General features: G+C 38.9%; 1 protein-coding gene across 1 annotated transcript in view; it reads right to left on the reverse strand.

Annotated features, from left to right (window-relative positions):
* The window catches only part of FGF10 (fibroblast growth factor 10), a 56,730-nt gene extending 52,486 nt beyond the window's left edge, over window positions 1-4,244 (reverse strand). Inside the window, exon 1 of the mRNA XM_008502938.1 lies at window positions 3,670-4,244. Within this exon, the coding sequence (XP_008501160.1) occupies window positions 3,670-4,006 (337 nt within the window). The 5' untranslated portion in view covers window positions 4,007-4,244. The remainder of the gene's footprint in view (window positions 1-3,669) is intronic.
* Between the last annotated feature and the right edge of the window lie 12,499 nt (window positions 4,245-16,743).

Below are 16,743 nucleotides of genomic sequence, written 5' to 3' on the forward strand. Positions count from 1 at the left end.
CAGCCTGTAGGTCAGCTGCTGCGAATTAAGAAACACAAGTTGTGTCACTGTTCTTCACCTACTAAGTTCTGTCCTGTAAATCTGAAGTCTGTGTGTTTCATAGTGCTATTAACAGTTGCCTTAAAAGTCAATTGAAAGCAGCATAACACTCAAAAATATGTTCAAATTTTCCTGAACCAGCTGACCACATAATGAAAGAATACCCAAAGAGTTTCACTATCTTCAAGAAAGCTTTCTGGGTGCAAATGAAGTCAGAATCTGCACGTGTCATCCTCTCTCCATTTTAATGTATGGCTCAAGTTTCTCTTGGTCATCCTAGACCTGAAATTATAGTGGAAGCTTTTGTAATTGCTCTTTGGAGGCTTTTTCATTTTACTTTTCCCCAAACACGTACTTAAGTCACCGGAAAGCAATACAGCTCTGTGTACACATACATAGACATCTGTCAAGACCATGGTCAAGGAACTTAAGAGCTGTGGTTGCATTCTCAGGATAAACTACTAAATGTAAGGAACAATAAAAAAAAAAAAAAACTGAAAAATGTCTTCTTTTTACCTACCCAGAGACATGCTCTAGATATGCCAAACTCTGCAAGTTCCTCCAGAATCTTGACAGAACATTCAGAAGCTACCTCTGCTCCCATTACTTTATAAGTAGGGAAAGGCTGATGGAACAGTTCCAAGCAATCAGGTTGAAAAGCATCTGCCAGAGTAAAATTTAATTTAGCAAACTCTACACAATATTAATAGAGCAAATTTATGGATGCTGCTTGAGCCATTTAAAGGCTGGAAATTGAATTTTCTGAATGTTTATTCTGACTTTGTCCAAGTGCTCTTCTGACTTGATAGTGCTTAATTGGCAGCCAGCCATGAAAACTGTTGCCTAATTACAGAACATATAACGATCTTACAGCCCTACAGATAAGGCTTTACTACAGCATAAATGGATTTTAAACATCAGCATATGAGAAAAAGAAAATTAGCCTACAAATTAGCATATTTCAAAATCTTATGTGTCAATAGTCACTTATTTATCCAAGAATGGTTTTGAAAGAGGAATTTACATTAAATAACCTTTAATGCTAAACAGGCTACAATTCAGTGGGCTGGCTGGCTAACCCTGTGCATGGCAGAAATCTATTCATGTGTGATTAAATATTTTAGACTATCTTAAAGATACCACATATTTGCATGGAATCAGCCCAGCCGGGGATTATGTCAGCATTATGATGGTACAGCTATACAGGAAGTTACACACAGCACAGATTTTTGTGAATCACTTGCAACATTTGTCTACCCTTGAAATAAAAGAACATTAAATACATTGTTAATGTACTGACTCCTAAATAGTCTCCAACATTGTACTTTCGTAGAAAACACAATTTCACACTTCAAATATTAATGAATACATAGAATAATGCAAACCAGCTTGATTTATCTTCTGTTAACAAGATCCTAATTGTTTTGTATCTAAAGATGTTGTACACAGGTCTGACTTTGTGGCATAAGTGTGGTTAACAAGTTACAAGTTTTAAGATGATGGGATTCCACTGCTCTTAACTTTGAGGGAGAGGATACAACTATGTATAATAAAAATACAGTTTGCTATTTATAGGAAAAAAAATCACATTCTCCTCTCTCAGTAGATACTCTGCAAATGTGACAATAACAATGGCATCACTAAGAATGCTAGTTCTCTTTCTGATGCGATGACTGGAAAACTAGGAAAAAGAGTCACACCCTATTGCTGCATGGGGTTGTTCTTTCATGTAGATGGAAAGAATAAAAAGATGGATACATGCATTTCAGTGTATTCTACCTTCTCTTGGGAAGATCTTGCAAAAGCACATGCGTGTGTGCAGCTTCACTCACTGAACAGCTCTCCTGGCTAAGGGGGTCTGCTCAGGTGAGTGGTTACTTCTCCAAGTACACTATCTCTGGGTTTAACCCTTATAGCCTTTTCTGCAGCAATGTTTGACATAGAATGGATGGTGTTCTCAGGAATGCACAGAAAGCTTTCTGATTCCTGTTTTGGGGGAATGACACTGTCTTCCTCTACAAACAAAAGTATTCTAAGAAATACATTGCTACACCCAATTTCACACAAATGCATCAGAATGAAAGCTTCAAGCTTCATCATAGCTCTGTTTTTCAAGAATTTGGCTATGAAATATAGAAAGGCTTTCTATGAAATATATTTTCTATAGAAATATAGAGGTGGTAATATGATGGCATCCAAAGCTTTTACAAATTTTGAATGCATGATAGAGTATGAAATTGGAAGGTGGAACAAGTGTAGTAGTGACATATGATAACAGCCCTCTTCTGCCTGTAAGTCTATACTACAAGTATTTAACAGAAATACAGTTGAATTAACAGTGCTATCATATAGCATGGCAACCTGCTGAAGTACTCAGTACTTTGCACATTAGCTAGCAAAGGATATAATTTAGTCATTTTAGGTTGTTTCAATTTAACAGAAGATTTATCTCCAGGTTTATCTGGATTTATGTAAAGAAAACAACAACCAAAATGTGTTCTCCACCAGTGAAGCAAGTCAGACTGTTCAGACTGTTTCCTCTAACACTTGCGTAACAGAGCTTACTTTCTCAACATGTTACTGTAGCAGGACACGGTCACTTAAGAGTTACAATTGAATATTTGTGATTTACTACGGTTAGCTTCAATTTGAGACTGCACAGGTTACATTTCTATCACTGTCAGACAAAAATATGTTACCAGAAGCAAACTGTTACCATCTTACCAAAAGCTTAATAAGTACCAAAAAAAAAAAAAAAAAAAAAGGCTTTAAACTACAGCTATGGAAACAGCCATATGACTTTTACTTTGAAATAATTTCTAAAAAAAAAAAAAAAAAAAAAAAAAAGACAATGAAACGCGTGTGAGGTCTGTGCGTACCCAGCCCCAGATGTTTACAATGGGGAGAGTAGCGGTGCGCGGCGCGGCCGCCCGGGAGCGGCGGGGCGCAGGACAGAGCATGGCCCCACCGCGGGAGGCTGCGCGGCCGCGCACCGGTTCCCAGCGCCCGCCGGACACCCCCCGCAGCGGAAAGCAAACTTAGGCAAAACCCCAGCACGAAGGAAAAGGCAACAAACACAATCAAACAACAAAACAAACAAACAAACAAACCAACCCCAATCAAAACAAAGCAAACCCTTGTGCTGGGCTCGGGGAAGAAAAAGCGAGGAGCAGACAGCTGTTTAGCGGATCGGGGAGCGGAGTCTGTGAGAGCGCGGGGGAAATGGATGCATTGTTTCAATATAGCGTTCTCGTCAAGGCACTTTAACGATAGGGGATAATGATTTTCAGATTCAGGAGACAATGCCCCCCGGCCCCACACACATTCTCCGCGCCACATCCTTATAAATCTTTCTTATTTGCCCTTCTGCCAGGAAAAAACCCCAAAATGTGCTCAGCGAAGCCATTTGCAAAACAAACGTAAAGGGAGAGGTGTGTAGATAAGGACCGGCGGGGAGAGGCGTCCCGGAGGAGCTCACTCTACCTTTGCCCCTTGCCCCTTCCCCGCCCAGGCGTCACCTTCCCCTTCCCTCCCCAGGCAGGGGACCGGGAGCCGCGGGGCTGCCGCAGCCGGGGCGCTCGGGCGACGGTGGCCCGCTGCCCGGCATCCCGACGGCAGAGCTGTACTTACTGAAGGGGCAATTCTCCTTCTTGGTGCCGCTGACCTTGCCGTTCTTCTCGATCTTGAGAAAGTATTTGTTGTAAGAGTAGAGCTTCCTCTTGCGCACGTCTCCTTGGAGGTGATTGTAGCTCCGCACGTGTCTCCCAGCACTGGAAGGAGAGGAGAAGGACGAGGGGAAGGACGATGATGATGAAGAAGAAGAGTTGGTGGCCTCCGGGGACAGCATGTCCTGGCCGAGGTCATGGCAGGTGACAGGCACAGAAGACACCAAGAAGAGCAGCAGCAAGCAGCAACAAGGCAGGTGGGAAAAGGCTGAGCCACCATTTGTCAGTATCCATTTGCACATTGTACTGAAACTCTGGGCGCTGGAAAATGTCTTATCAAATGAAACATACTGGAAGGGTAAAACCTGGTAAAAGGCAAGTGGAGAGCCGGTGGTTGCTGCTTCTAGTTAGATCCCTCTGAGCTGTGATCTGGCCTGAAGTAAATGCACCAACATCCATAACTCAGGGGACAAATCACCTCAGAAGTTGCTGCCTTTTAATCCTTCGAGTCCTCCCTCAGAAAAAAGAGCTGTTGGGTTTTTTGGGGGGGTTGCTGTGGTTAATCCTCTTTCATTTTCCTCTGCCCAACCCCACCCTCCCCCACATACAAACACACTCCCCAACCTGGTTTGAGACTTCCCAGTAGTTATTTTGTTCTCTTCCTCACTCCTTTCTTCACCATCTTAGATGCAGAAAGGTCTGAAAAATAGATGACAGTAAAGTGAACAACAGCAACAACAACAAAAAATAATAACCAGCAGAAAGGGGTGCTGGAAGGGATTTTTCACACATACCCCTTTACTCACACACACTCACACTTTGTGGCTTTGCACCTTCTTCTGATCCCCACCCCTTTGCCTTCTGCAAATCCCAAACCAGTTGCACAACTCGTCCTTTCTCACTGACAACCCCAGAGGAGGCAGTTTCTTTGTTTTGCTTTGAATTCTCCTGAACAGAATTTAAAAAAAAAAAAAAAAAAAAAAAAAAAAAATCCAGAAAGAAAGAAAGAGAGAGGGAAAAGATCCTAACTTGTCTCCCACCCGTTGCCTTTCTTTTCCTCCCCCATTAGCTGTAAACAGGTTGGAAGCTGTAGCCTAAATGTCAGCGATTACAAGTCAGAGATGGGATGTGCCTCTGGTGGTCAACCCTTATTTGCAGGGGGTCAAGCAGCGGTGGGACATCTGAAACCCTTTGGCAGTCGGAGGGAGCGGCGCCTGCTGCGGAGGGAGCCCCGGGAGCTGCTCTCGCTTCCTCCCGGGATGCAGCGGCAGCAGCAGCCGCCGCCTTCGGCTCGCTGCTAATTGCCCCTAAAGCGTTCCTCTCCTTGGAGTGCGGGCCACCAGCATGGCTTAGAGACTCATGCTTTACTAATTTCCCTGTCTTCCAGGCTGAACCAATCCCCTCTTGGGAGGCTTTCCTCCTCCTTAGCCCCCTCCTCCCCCCCCTCATCCTCCACACACTCACACACTCTCACTCACTCACTCACTCACTCACTCACACACACTCTCACACTCACACTCACACTACCCCCAAAGAAACTTGTTTTGTAAGCGGAGGATTTTATTTTATTCTTTTGGCAGAGAAGTGCTTGAGAAAGCCACCTGGAGCTTGTTGCCTGCTAGAAGTCCCCCTCCCCCCGCTGGAGGAGGGGTTGGGTGGAAGGGTTGGAAAGAAGTATATACTACAGGCAGACCCTGGAAAAGCAGATTATATGCTGGTCAGAGAGAGTGAAAAGGGAAGAGACATAATTAGCTCCTTTTCCTTCGTCTTTGCCAGCTTCCATGGAGGTCTTTCTCCCTTCTCTAATGAATCACTGATTTCTCGCTTCCGTTGCTGAAATAAAAAGTTCACACTTTAGCCTTCTCTTCCTTTTAAGCCTCTCAAGATTTATTGTGTCTCTTTCTCCACCCTCACCCTCCTTGTCTCTAAAGAAATCAGGGCCCTAACTGACCATTTTCTAATTGCTAACATGAGTCATTTACTGAATCACACATCTGACTTCAAAGTAAAAGGGTCTTTATTGGGACTGCAAAGGTTTCCTCATAAAAACTGAGTATTTTAAAAATTTTTTTTCTTAACTAATGCATTTTTCATTCCCAGAGAGAAACAAATTTTCCATTTTCAAGGCTATTTTAAAGATCTTTTTCAAGCTATTATTTTCCTGGAAAGTCAAATAATGCTTTTCCTTTGATTCAATCTCTAAATGGATTTGTCATTTCACATACTGAATGTTATGACAGATGTTTTTCTTCCCCCACTTCCAACTTCCCCAGTGATTAACAGGTATCTTCCACATAATGTGCTTTTACTACCAGAATAAGGGGTTGGGGACTGAAAGGGTATGGGCAGCATGCAAGACATTAATTTTTTTTGTTCAGTATCTAGTATTGTAAAATAACTGTTTTGCAACACAAGTGGGTGGAACATAAGAGAAGTGAGTAGCAGAGCTGTGAAGCTGTACAGAAACAGTGAGTAGCTAAATATGTAAGCCCAGCCCTTTTTTGAAATAGGGCAACTTAATAATGCAAATCAGTGGAATGCAGTGGAAAACTGCCTGTGCAATTAGATTTGGTATTTGGAGTAAAAAATTAAGCAACAGAAAATGCAGAAAAGAACAAATAGTTCTAAAATAAAACCAATTGATTAGAATGTTAAATATATTGCTAACTTCAAAAGAGAAATTAGTAATTATTTTCTCCAATTATAGTGTTTATTCTGGAGAGAGTTGCCTCCTAAATTATGTGTTCAGAAACAATTTAATGTTAGAGTAAGTATGATTTATGATGTTGTTTATGGTACTTCAGAGTATTTATTCTACTTGTATTTAGACTGTGCAAAACATTTAATATTTTTTGTTTGTTTGTTTTTGTGAATCTGATTTAGGCTTTCCTTTACATGCACATCTACAAAGCTGATGTCAGTGTTTGCTTGCTGTCTGGATCAGAGAAGGTACAATACATTATTTCTAAAATTGAAGTTATTTTTTGTTCCAGTGACTTATGTCATATATAATTACTATAATGTCATAAAATTATACATTTGAAGAAACATTTATTTTTTTCTCTTTTTCCTGCCATATGCCAGAAAGTACAATTAATCAACTTTTTAGGATGTCTGGTGGCAGGAGAAAATAATAATTTGAGGGTTGAACAGTTATATTTAATGCCTACTTGAATTTACTCCAGGAGAGTTCTGCTTAGACCTGTTCCTAGCATGTGATTTGCTGTACGATCTTGTGGTTAAAAACAAAAACCACATACTCTGCATTTCATTTTAAATCTGCTTCTGGCAGGTGCAATATTGAGTGCAGTACTTAAATCCTACAACGCCTAGAATCCTTTTCTATCCTGTGTGATGACAGGGGGGGCATTTACAAAACAGAGTCCAAATGAAAAGCTGACATAGCTTTTTAGATTGTATCTCATTCTTTTTTTCTGCTCTCTGTATAGCATTTCTTTTATAGCACAGCTGAATCCCTAAATACCTCACTACTTTGTATTGTTAGGTCACCTCTTAGGTTAGCCTGAGAAAGCCTGAGAAAAGTTCCACAGGAAAGATGCGCTATTTAACGGAATTCAATCTGTCCCAATAGATTTGAATCACTAACATAAATGTATGAATGTAGATTATATCTCTGTAATGAGGCCTGAATCATTCTCAGTTACTTCAAAGGGCTGAAATTCAACCCTCCTTTTTAGCAGCAACAATCAGACCTTAATGGGTTCCTTTATTAATTGTTCTATTGCTAAGCTTGAAAAGCAGCTACCTTCAGTATGGTTCTTAGACTAGAAATGGTACCTGCTGCTTCTAAAGCAGTGCTTCTGTTATGCCTTTAACTGCTCTAAGATTCAGTGAAGTTTTCTCATCTGCAGTTTTATAAATGCTGAATTACTTTGGCCCATGCAGAATGAAATGAAGAAAATCCTTTCTAGAAAGTGCAAATAGTGTAAAGTGTATTTTAAGAATTTTCTTTTCAATCTCTTTCCTTTCCAAAGAATGTTCAGGGAAAGGAATTGTACAGATTAATTTTAATGAAAAATAGTCTAAACAAAGTATATTTTTGATACTTGTAGCAATACCCAATGTAGCAAATGTCATGTTTTTGACTTTTGATCAGCAAGGAGAGATGTTTTGAGGAATATTTTAAGGTAGTTGGAATACATTTTGCCTTGCACAATTTCCATTAGGAAAATAGGACATTAGGTTTTCTCGGTTGTAAATAAGTTCTGTCCATGCCTTTGAGTGCTGATATAACCATCTCATTCTTAAGATGTCACTAGTCCCTCAGTCTTGATTGCTAGATAGCAATCATGAATATTTCCTGCTTACAGTATGAGATGCTTATGCACCTTCTGGTCATGGTACCCAATTTTGTTCATATTCAAAATATGGGAAACATGCCTTTGATTTCACTGAGAGAAATTTAGGCCAGGAATGTCAGACATGAGGTGAGGAACGCCAAATGCCAGTGACAACTCAGATGTCTCCATCTACCAGTCAGTTCCTAACTGCAGAACTTGACAGTGTTGTAAAACTCTACTCTCAGATAGAAAGAGAAAGCAACGGCATCCAGTGTCCACAATCTACAACCAATGATGAGCCAGGTTGTTTGATTTGACATGCAGAGCTACTTGCAACTATTTTCTTCTAAGAAATCTGCAAAATGACCATCATTATATTTATCTCTATTTTTTAACCATTTCGCTCACCTCCATACAATTTAAAAAGTGTCAAAATATTAATGTTTTTCTAATTTTGTATATAGAACAAGGTGTAAAATAATTCCTTAAGTTGTCAAATGTCAAGACTGAAGGTGGTGTAACTCATTTGTGTTTATGAAGCTGGAATACGACATACCATCAGTACTATTTTAGATGCCTGTAGTGGGATTTGGTAGTGTGTGGGGCAAGCTCCTTGGCTCCCCTGTGAACACTTAATTCCAACTAAGTATACACATGGGAGAACTGAAGTGAAGTTCAGTTGAAGTTAATAAAATGCTTGTTTCAGCATTTCTTTTTTATTTCAAAAGGACTTTCATTTCTACATCAAACTTAACGTGAGTCTGAGGCCACTGAAATGTGTTCAGCCAGACCTGGTTCCAGTCTGCAGGGTTGGTGATGAGAATGACCTGCCCAGGCTGAGGCTAGAACTCAGGAGGAGTGGTATAGAACTCTGTGAGATTTGGTGGAAGGATGGAGAGCTGGCTGAGCTATGACTGAGACTGGCATAACAAATTATTATCTGGAATATACCTTCTTTTAAGAAACAAGATCAAAATATATTAGGACCACACAGGTCATCTTGTAACCAGACATATGAATTGTGGGATCAGGCTTTACTCCATTGCTTAAATTAGTTGTATGTGTTTCTCCCACATGGATGCATTGCCAAAACAGTCTGCTGTGCTTCAAGCAGACAATTAAGAAAATTGTTTATTCTTCTTGAAATACTAATTATGTCTATTGTCTTAGAATGTGTTTTCAGTTATGCTGTATCTGACAAAGAAATTACAAAAAGCTGTATAATATTTGAAAATGTATGTATAGTGCATGGGATTTTTTTTTTTTTTATAAATCAAGCTGTTAAAAAATAAGTAAAAAAATGCATTATGTAGAGGTCAATTAGAGGAGAATACAGACCCTTAGAAACTGAGCTACAGTACCATAAATAGCTATGTCTGTGGGTTGGACACTGACCGTGTTTAGTAATGGTCTGCTGGCAGCTGGTTTTGCATACTCTGCAGCACAAACAATTAAAATAGCAATATTTTCAAAGAGTTGCTTTAATCTTGCTGGATTTGTTTTTCTTTCTCATTTCATATAGAACCACCATGAATGCAAGACTCTTAAATACACCTATAACTATAGGTCATTGAGAACAAAACTGTCAGAAACTGCCATGAAGAAGCAAATATCAATCAGGTCTTTGCAGAATCTTTATTTTTTCAACCACTCAGTCTTATCTAGGCCTACATTTTCCATGGGAAAGCCTACCAGATTTCTGAGGAATTCTGAGGAATTCTGTGCATTCTGATATAGACTCCCACCACATAAACAATACATCCCTGAGTTTTCCTTGTGTTTAATAATGCTGAGGTAGTTCTTTTTTTTTTTTTTTTTTTTTTTTTTTTTTTTTTTTTCCTATATTGGCTACTCAAACTCCTAATACAACTTCTTCGGAAGAGACACTATAAACATTTCCATTAATAATTTCCAGGTTCCAAATCTTCAGCTGAAAAAAGGTGTGGGCTTATGACACTAAGGATCCAGTGTTTTGGAGGAAATTTCAAGAAAGAGGGTTAGTTTGGTACATAAATGTCATCATAGAGTCTTTGAATTGTCCCTGTCAATTTACTGGAAAAGGTCTTTGTGTGGCATGAAACTGAGACAAAACCAAAAAAGTTTTACAAGCCTTTTTTTTATGGACGGTTGTGTTACCATGAAAGGTGATAATTATCTAATATTCTACTTGGAACCAACCAAGATCTCTTTTAGAAGAGCAAAAAAGCTAAAATCGAAAATCTTTGCATCTCTGCAAGGCTGCATCCTTCTTGAGTGCTTCTGGGAGGGAGCAAAGAAGTCAGTGTAGGCATTGCTTGTAGAGCTATTTGAAAGAGAGCTGACAGCCAGGAACATCAGCTGAACAGCTGAACATGCTTGCCTCACCACAGGCAACCAGGGTAGCCAGCTGGGCTTCCTCTGAGCTAGTTAATAGCTCACACATTGCCTCTTCTTTGTCAGTTAATTTGTAGCAGTCACCGGAATTACTTCCGTGAGCAAGCACCTCTCAGAGTGAGGAAGGGAAATGGAAGTGAACCCTTTGCAAGCAGAGCAGTATGGGGCAGGACTTGGAAGGGAGAGACAGCCCCTCATGGCTCCCACTTGGTGGCCAGTACTGAAGCTGCTGCAATCCAGGTTGGGCACTTGTCAGCCTTCCTAAGTGTGGCATCACCCAGGAGATACGTAGCACAGTACATCTTACAGGATGCATTCCACCTGTGTTTCCATGGGAGTGTTGTGCAGGGTTGCACACCACATTTTTTAAGACTATAACTTTTCACATAGATGTGCCAAACATGTTTCCTTGAAGCAACTGTGAAGATAAAAAAAAATGTTGAGCCAGATCGAGTATATGGGATTCAGTACTCTTAATGTTATTCGTAAGAACCCTATGACTGATATAATTGCCCACCTCAAGAGACCCTTCATATTATTTAGTCCTGAATTTCTGCTGTTGTGCTCTTTATCAAAGAACAAGTCTCTCATAGTCAGATGGTTGCTGAGTTGTGTTCTTTTAAAATAGAATTTTCTTCTCTTATAGGGTTCTTTCCAGATGCTGATTATGGTTTTGGAAACGCAGCTTAATTAGTTCTGTATTTATTAGCAAACTACTTAGCTTTTTATGAAGATCAAAACACAGAGACAAAGGATAAAAATATGGTATCTTCTTTCCAGCGTTATTTAAAATGTTTACAGCATGTTAAAGATTTAAGCAACTCTCTGAAGAGCAGTCATCCATTCTGTGAGGCTTAAAGAGATTATTTTTCTTTTCAGCATATGGGTAAGCTGGCCACACAGATCCAAATTGCTGCAGATTTTAATCTTGTTGCTAGTTACTGATGATAATGATTGGCTCCTAAATTCCAGATTCAGTAAACCTGACCTCACATTTCAACTATTCTATATACAATCAGAAGGAAAGAACTTTGAAAATGACACTCACTGGTTTTTGAATGCTAATAGTTGGTTAAATACCTTCCTTGGATATTTCTAAATAAAACAAATTAAAACTAACAAACAAACAAAACGAAACAAAAAAGCCCCAAAAGCAAACTAAACGAAGAAAACCTGCTTCACTTTTTCTCACTGCATCTCAGAGATCTGTACCCTCTAAGCCAGGCTGGAATTTGCTGAACCAGAGACATTACTGATCATGACAACAAGTAGAAGCCAGTGTTTATAATACACATTCATTCTGAGCACTTCTCAGAAGCATACAAAGGCTCTTTGCACCTTGAAAATGGAGGGAGGAAGCTGAAGAAGGAAGGACTCCTCAATTCCTTTCTCTTCTACTGTTCTTGTAATGATATCTTGTCTCTGGTACTCCTTCCAGCCCTGGATCACCAAGTTATCTCATCTACGTTATCACCGGGAAAAGAATATAATCTTGGAACCTTTTTTGTGTATCTGAATGATAGAAATATAAAAAACAAAGAACCTTTTTTGTGTATCGGAATGATAGAAATATAAAAAACAAAGAGGAAGTTACTTGCAGCAAATGTTGACTGCTGTCTGTGGAAAAGCACTATTTAATACAAAATGCTGTCTAATCAGAGGAGAACAAATAGAAGAGCTGAATAGATGGGCCAACCTACAATAGCCACAGAGGATGCAGGGGCAAAAATAGTAGCTTAATTTCTGAGACATTTAACATCAGTGTTTTCCATGTCTTCTAAACTTGTGTGAGTCTGTTGTACAAATGATTTAACTGAATCATTTGGTACAAAATGGTGACCCTTGCTTCAGCCTGTCCCAAGTCAGCTTCCATCATTGCTGCTTATGTCAGGCAGATGCAAAAAGGCATCACATCACTAAGGGAAATCTCCCATGAAATTACAGCATAAGCAAGAACAAACAAGCTCTTCCATCCTTTCACAATAATTTATTTTTCATTTCTCTTTATGAGGATGCTCTCTCTCCCAAACACTAACTCTGCAAAACTTAGAGAATTTCAGTTGCTCCTTGGTAGCTAACTTCAACAGATACTATGTGGTTTTCCCTTCCTGACTGAATTGCAGAAAATACATCAGGGTGTGGCAGTTTTAGAAACTTCCTGGAAATTCCCAGTGTGGACTAAGGAAGACAGTAGCTAATATGCATTCAGTTTTTATTCTCCCTATATTTTCTCCAGTGTAGTATATTTGTTTTATGTGTGCATATCCACTAGAGTTTGATTTAGCAGCACGTTTTACACAGTGTGCTGAATACTTGTCAGACGTTGTAAGTACTTGATCACGTTTTTTCTAGCTATGCTATGCATTCATATAGAGGGTTCGCTTTCTGATAAAAACAAAACAAAACAAAACAAACCCAGAATGAATGCTAACAATCTGTTACATTCTAGGTTACAATTTTTCCCTAGATTAAAAATGACGTCTGCTTTAAGTACTGGTTCTTTTTTCCATAATAATTGCTGGGTGATTTTGATTTAGAAAGACAAGTGAACAACATTTAAAGTATTCAAGACACACAATTGCATTACTATAACATATGAATAACTTTGCTTGTTAAGTGAACATTTGTAACCAATTAGTCTGAAGTCTCATCCTTACAGATGAGAAAATGAGGACCTCTTCAGCTGCCATTGTAGTGCTGTCTTGACCATTGGTCTTTTATGAGAGTGTTAAGTAGAAACTATGTGTGCATGTGGTTGGTGCACCAAGATATTTAGCTGGGGGTTGAGGTAACAGAGAACAAGTAGAATTAGTTTCTTTTATTGTCCTGGTCCTGACTTAGAAGAAGGAATGCTTTGCTGGTGATATAATCAAACTTCATCACTCTTACTCAAGGCCATATTAATAACCTAGGTACTGTGAATGGTCTGAAACCAATTTGCAGATGAAATAATCTCTCTTCTCAGTATTTTCTAATGTTGTTTTTCCACTGTTTACACTTTTGTCCAGAAAAAACAACAACTGTGCCTTAACAGTTAAAACTTTCTCCTAACATAAAGTGGGCACTGAAATTCGTGTCTCTCTTCTCACAGGTATAGTTGCTGTCACTCACTGGATTGAATCCCAATGGAAATAAGCAGATTTAGTTTCAGAATTCCAGAAAGAAACAGAATCATAGAATGACAGGTTAGAAGGGAACTCAAGGACCACCTGGTCCAGACTTCCCAGGTACAAACATGGGCTAGACAGCTCAGCACCTTGTCAAGCTGAATCTTGAAAGAGCCTAGTGTTGAGGAATCCATCAGTTCTCTGGGCACAATATTCCAATGATCTATTATTCCCTTAGTGAAAATTTTTCTTTTTAAATCAAACCAGGATCTCCCCAGTAATTTTCATCCCTTACCCTTGGTCTTTTCCATGTGATTCTTTATAAAGAGGGGGTCTCCATCTTCTTGGTAGCCACCTTTTAATACCAAAACATGTAAGCTATCTTTTCTTGAGAATGAAACCCTACTCTCTCAGCCTTTTCTTATTCTGCAGGTTTTCTAGACCTCTGGTCATATTTTTGACCCTTCTCTGGACCCTCTCCAGCCTGCCCACATCTTTTTTATATAGTGGAAACCAGAAGTGAACACAGTGTTTCAGGTGTGGCTTGACAAGCACTGTGTAGAATGGTATAATGGCGTCATTATCTCTACTGATGATGCCCTTCTTAATACATCCCAGCATCCTGTTGGCTCTTTTTGCCACAGCAGCACAGTCTTCACTTATGTTGGGTTTGTTGAATGCCAGGATTCTGAGGTGTCTTTCCATAGAGTGAGCTGGATTGCAGTCTGTGCTGCTCTCCTAGATTGTGTTTCCCCAAATGCAAGACCTTTCACTTATCCACATTGAACCTCATGAGGTTCTTGTTAGCCCATTCTTCCAGCCTGTCTAGGTCTTCTTGGAAGGTGGTCTCTCTTTTGGAGCATATAATTCCCTACTCAACTTGGTATCATATGCAAACATCATCAGAGTACACTTGATCGCAGCATGTGCTTACACCATGATAAAATATATGCACCAGTATACTAAGTCTCTTGGTTTTGTCCAGTTTTAGGTCCTTAGATGCTTTTTTATATACTCGAAGTTGACCTGTAGGTGCCAGTGCACCTTCTTTGAAGCCTAAGGCCCCAGTGGACTCAAAACAATGTCTAAACAAAGATCTTCAAAAGTTCAGTGGATTAGATACATAAGTCTGCCTCAAATCCCATTTTCAGTACTGCAAATAGCCCTGGGTTAACATTATTTATCTAAGGGTAGTTATCTGGGATAAATCATATCCCACATGGCCAAACCGTATTTTTCTTCAAAAAGGATAAGATCGCAGTAAAATATGAAAGAAATTCAATTTAAATATCACAACATTACTAAGAGGTCTCAAAATGTTTTTCAAAGAAAATTCATCTTAGGTACTATGAAATTGAGGTGTAAGCTATGGAAGTGACTTCCTGAAGGCAACCCTGAAGGCTAGTAGCAGAGGAAAGAGCCAAATTTCCAGAATCCAAGTCTGCTCCCTGTGTGCATCAAATTCTTTCTTCCCATGTACTGTAAACTTACTTTGGATAGTAAAATAGCTTGCAAAATAAGATTTTGCTTATCTGCATATTCGTTCATTTACTATTTTGCTCATCAGATCTAGTTTAAAAATGTAAGAAATAAACCACTGAATTTGCTTCTCTATTTCTCATTTACATCTTGCTTTTGTTTTTAAATTACTTCCATCTTTGTCGTTCTGTAGCTTTGTACACGTCAGGCTTTCTTTAAGATGTGGAAGGAAATTTACACCAATTATTAATAAGGATTATATTTTTTCATAAACATTAGAGACAGAAATATCTATTATGTCTACCAGGTCCAACTTACATTGCTACATATGCTACAGAAAGTTCCCCTTTCCTGTATTTATGTTCCACACAATTCCTGTGGCTAGTACAGTCACTTGTGGTTAAAAGTAACTTTGGAGAAGCCTCCAGTGGTGGATTCCAGTAACACTGTGAGGAGGAGCAAGTTCTGAGTATGATATCCACTGGTTTATGGACTAGAAATTCTCAAATTTTTACAATAGTCTTGACCATAACAAAATAAAAATAAAACCAGTGAAAATATGTTTCATTTACATACAAGTGAAGCAAAATTAATGCCTGTGTTCATGACATTTCTTTTCAGATGGGATGTTGAAAATTTTACATTTTATTTTCTTCTCTTCTTGTATTTTTGAGATTTTTAAACTTTCACATCCGTTAAATCCCCCTCCCCCCCCAAAAAAAAAAAATCAGCTTAATTTTTGCTTGTAAGCAGCAGATGCTTTCAGAAATAGATTTCACCTCTTTCCTGTTTGTTCCATGACAAATTGGCTTTTAGCTCTGATGAAAGAAAAATGAGTTTTGTGAATCTTATAGAACGCTGTAGTTTTTCCTCATTGATGCTTAGGATAGCAGAACTGATTCTGTTGTGATTTTCTTACACTGTCAAAGCTGTGGAAAATATTAATATCATATAAAATGAGGGCTGACATTCTTACATCACCAGTTTTTATGTTACTCAGAATGCAGTCGTAGAAGAAAATGTTGCAGTGAATCAGCCCTAACACTACTAAATTTTTCATGTACCCTTTCTTTTAGAAAAACATGCTTGCTTCATTTTCATGGGGAAAAAGAAAGAAAAGAGAAAAAAAAGAAAAGAAAAGGAGAGAAAAAAAGAAAAAAATGGGGGACATGTCTAGGCTTCTGAGTTGTTCTGGAAGTTTGAAATGTTAGATCTTTATTTTCTTTCCATTAAAACCTTGGATAGAAAAGACCTAGATAGTGAGGGCAACACCAAAAGTTTGTCTTTATTTGAGGTTTCTTGTTGATGTAAGATTAATTGTCAGCAAACACTAGAAATAAACAGAATATTTTTAGAAAAATAGCACCCTGTATTAATTACTTTCCAATATTTTTGGCTGCCATATCCCAGCATGTACCAGGTAGGTGCTGCTGTCATAACCTTCATGTTTTAAGTTTACACACTGAAAGAAACCCTATGGACAGAAACAGAGCTGCTTACAATTCCTGATACAAAGGTCTGTCACATCAGCTGGAAAAGGTCTCTGTTAATATAAATGTTTTTTGGATCATGCTTACAATGTGTTAGTTTGAGGTTGTGTTCAAGACTTTACAAGAGTAGCGACCAGATTGTGGTGTCCCAGCCTGTTGTTAGTCATCGCAGTAATATAATTCTGTTGGCAAGTTTTGACACATTTCTGTGTCAATCTCAAGATTTCAGAGAGTTTCCACTGTATGGCTGGCCTGCCATCCTATTGGTTAAAGTCCCCTGTAGCTGCAA

Source organism: Calypte anna, chromosome Z, assembly GCF_003957555.1.
Source record: "Calypte anna isolate BGI_N300 chromosome Z, bCalAnn1_v1.p, whole genome shotgun sequence".
NCBI lineage: Eukaryota > Metazoa > Chordata > Aves > Apodiformes > Trochilidae > Calypte > Calypte anna.